Source organism: Peromyscus leucopus, chromosome 7 (assembly GCF_004664715.2).
Source record: "Peromyscus leucopus breed LL Stock chromosome 7, UCI_PerLeu_2.1, whole genome shotgun sequence".
Taxonomy (NCBI): domain Eukaryota; kingdom Metazoa; phylum Chordata; class Mammalia; order Rodentia; family Cricetidae; genus Peromyscus; species Peromyscus leucopus.
The window spans coordinates 52,039,671-52,043,741 of NC_051069.1; the positions used below are offsets into that span (position 1 = coordinate 52,039,671).

General features: G+C 35.7%; 1 protein-coding gene across 1 annotated transcript; it reads left to right on the forward strand.

The window, feature by feature from the left end:
- Nucleotides 1-1,858: 1,858 nt before the first annotated feature.
- On the forward strand, nt 1,859-2,803 carry LOC114688471 (olfactory receptor 7G2-like). Its single transcript, XM_028863069.1, has one exon. It carries the CDS (start codon nt 1,865-1,867, stop codon nt 2,801-2,803), a length of 939 nt encoding a protein of 312 aa, XP_028718902.1. The 5' UTR covers nt 1,859-1,864.
- Nucleotides 2,804-4,071: the final 1,268 nt, after the last annotated feature.

A 4,071-nucleotide genomic window follows, 5' to 3' on the forward strand; every position in this document is an offset into this window, starting at 1 on the left:
ATTATAAAATTTGTGAATGAATAGATCATGTGAAATGAGATAACAAAGCTGAAGAGATACATATAATGTAGTCTATCTTGTATACTGTTATTAGTTTTAATCTATCTCTATCTCTCCCTTTCTACCTATGTTTCTCTCTCTCTCTCTCTCTCTCTCTCTCTCTCTCTCTCTCTCTCTCTCTCTCTGTGTGTGTGTGTGTGTGTGTGTGTGTGTGTGTGTGTACAGGTTTAATATGGGGACATGCTTAAAGGCAGAAGGAAGCAAGAGAATGCAGATGTTATGAGGAAGTGGGAGGCAAGATATGGACACAGAAAAAGGACTATTGGTGGTAAAATGAAATACAGGGTCTGAGTGATGGCATAGAATTCTTTATAAAATGTGGTGTTCAAATCTATCACTTTGGAAGGTATTTATAGATATAAAAAACGTTTCCCCATCCCCATCACACTTTTTAAAAGTCCTCTTCAATGGATTAGTGTCTAGTCTGTTGCCTTTTTAGGGGGAATACGAGTTTTCACAGAAGCCTTACATGTCCCTCCCTTTCAACTGTGCCTCTGCAGTCATCAATATCACAGATAAAGCAGCATCCTAGCTCAGCCACAGCATGGATCATGGACAGCCACATGTTTTCTGGCTACAGCAGAGATCACAAACTTGGCCCCTTGCTGGAGTAGGACCACAGACCTCAGAAACAAATGGATCATGGACATCAACATGGCCTCAGGTGGCAGCACAGGCCACTTGCATCAATATGGCTTCTGGCTGCCTGGCAGGGCTGTGGAAAGGGCAGGACTGTGTTCTATTTAAGGGGCAGGCCACTGAGTTTGGCCATGCTTAAGAGAATATATAGATAACTCAAATTGGACTTGTATTTTTTCTTATTTTTTATCTCATTTTTATTTTTACTTTTTTAGGAGGGTCATAGGGTGGAGGTAGAGACATAGAAGGACTGGAAAATAAATATGAAATTCCCAGAGAATAAATAAAAATGTTATGTTAATTTTTTTCAAGACCATGATATAATTTTGTTCTTTCTTGCTTCTTTAATTAATGAAAGATTGTTTTGTAAGTGGAAAAAATAAGTTACACTCAAGTGACAAATAAAAAGGGGAGTGGGATCTATTGTTTCTATATATTATTCAAGTGTTCTCAAAATGTAATTCACTATAGGTTATGTTTTGTAGATTCCTAGGGATCAGAAATGACATTTCAATTATTTCATTGTGATAATAATTTTGTGGCTACTGGAATAAAAGGAATTTTCACTTTAAAAATATAAACTCTCCTTACAAAATAATCCACATACAAAAAAGATCTTTTCTTAATGAAAATATTTGTAGACTTTATTTAAAATTGTATTTAAACAAAAAGGTGCTGAAAAAGAAGATGATGGGGGGATGTTTTTGCAGAGGAAAATAATTATACCTTTATGTTTTTAACATGGGAATGGTAAAGATTTTCATTTATTATCTAATTCCTCAAAAATCAATATATATTAAGCCTCCAATATGACTTACAAAGTAAAGTTTCCTGTTGTGCAGGTTGATATCCTGATTCCTAGCTCAAAGCTCATGAGGCAAAAGGAGAGGCTTGATGCGTATAAGTTCCATTCTGACCTTTACATGTATGTCAGTGTACAAGAACTTCCCCTTCCAAATATAAAAAGTGAAAAAAATCAGCATGTATTAAAACAAAGTGCATGAGATTTTAAGTATTATCTACTAGTCTGTGTCTTAAATAAGTCTGAAGAATATGCCTGGGTTTAGAGTAAAATTTTTATTTCTAGCATGTTCCCAAGTGATGCTGAAGCATGGTGTCCCTACATTTTATTTCACTTTGTGTTTCTATTAGGTTGATCAGTAACATGGAACCTAGAAACCAAACAGGCATCTTCTACTTTTTTCTACTGGAACTAACTCATGATACTACAATGGAGCCCCTCATCTTTGGCCTCTTCCTGTTTACATACCTGGTCACCATTCTGGGAAATCTGCTCATCATACTTGCTGTCAGCTCTGACTCTCATCTACAAACACCCATGTACCTCTTTCTCTCCAAACTTTCATTTACTGACATCTGCCTAAGTACAACCACAGTCCCAAATATGCTGAAGAACATCCACACACAGGATCAGAGCATCAGCTACACAGGCTGCCTCACTCAGGCCTGCTTTGTTTTGAATTTTGCTGTTTTAGAAAGTTGTGTCCTTGCTGCAATGGCTTATGACCGCTATGCAGCTATTTGTCATCCCTTGAATTACACAGTAATTATGAACCCAAGCTTCTGTGCTATGCTAATTCTATTGTCCCTCATAATTAGCATTGTGAACAGCTTATTACAGTGTCTGATGGTATTGAGGGTCTCATTTTGCACAAACTTTGAGCTTCCTCTATTCTTCTGTGAACTTGCTCAGGTCATCAAGCTTGCCTGTTCTGATACCCTCATCAATTACATCCTGATATATCTTGCAACATTTATATTTGGTGGCATTCCAATCGCTGGAATCGTTTTCTCTTATACTCGAATTGTCTCTTCAATTCTGAGGATATCTTCAATGAAAGGGAGGTATAAAGCCTTTTCGACTTGTGCGTCTCACTTTTTAGTTGTATCTTTATTCTATGGTGCAGCAGTTGGGGTTTACATCAGCTCTGCCATTACTGTTTCACCTCAGATAACTACAGTGTCATATATGATGTACACAGTCCTCCCGCAAATGCTGAACCCCTTTATTTATAGTCTAAGAAATAGGGACATGAAGAAAGCCTTGGGGAAACTTATGACAAAGGTGTGTTGCCTTCTGTGATATGTTAATTGATTCTGACTTGAGTTATTTATTGGTTACACCAAAAAATAATTTTTTGTGAGTCAGAATATCTGAATGTTGCTGTGGTCTTTTATATGCCACACTGACAAAAAAACTATGCATATATTTTCTTTGATTTGTTATTTTTCTACTTTTTGATCTTGATACAGTTTTGACAAGTTATATTCAAAATATAGATGGAATATCTTTTATCATGCCAAATATCAGAAGTGGGTAAACAGCTTCTCATTTTCATCATTTTAGCATATATAAAACCAGATCTAGATAAGTAAATATATTGATAGATATAAATAATACACACACACATATATATAAACATCTGAAGAAGAGTCAATGAATTTGAGAGGGAAGAGGGCATGCATTAGTAGGATTGGAGGGAGAAAATGACAGCATCAATGTTGTAAATATATTTAAAACAATATTATCAGAAATTTTAAGTAGAAAAATGAATTGACTTTTTCTTTTCTTTGGTTTTTCAAGACAAGGTTTCTCTGTAGTTTTGGAGCCTGTCCTGGAAAACTCTATGTAGACAAGGCTGTCCTTGAACTCACAGAAATCCTCCTGTTTCTGCCTCCCGAGTGCTGGGATTAAAGGTGCACACCATCACAACCTGGCTATGAATTGACATTTTAGTATTTGCAAACATACACTTTATTATTGTTCAGAACTTTCAAGCCCACATGTTAATTACAAAACTCATAGACTTCAACTATCATTATCCTACTATGTAATAGAAAGTTAAATGTCATTTACCATTTGGTACTTCACCCAGACATTGTCTCCTAAAATTTCTGAAATTTTAACCCTTAAAAGTGTTTGCCTTGAAGAAATTTGAGTAGTACTTTCAATACTTTACATGCTTTATTTCTCTGGATATTCTAAATATTACTTTTTACAACTATCATGTGTATGTGTACATGTGTGCATACATGCATGTGTATGTGTATGTATCTGTGCACATGAGTGTAGGTGCCTGGGTCTTGACTCATCCTGGTACTAGTTATAGCCTGTTGTAAGCTGCCTGACACTGTTGTGATTCAAAATCTGGTCTTCTGAAAGAGCAATATACACACTTTTACCAGTGACTCATCACTGTAGCCTTCATGGTTATTTTGATTATTTTATTACAATTCCTCCCAGCCTCTAGGTGTTTTTACAAGAGGGTTTATCCTTTGCTTTCCATAGCTTTTGTACTTGCTGCAACTTTGAAATTATATTATATTTGTTATTTAATATGTCAATGATAA

Coding starts and splice junctions, on each gene's coding strand:
- LOC114688471 (XM_028863069.1), top strand. CDS start 1,865: ATGGAACCTAGAAACCAAACAGGCATCTTCTACTTTTTTCTACTGGAA.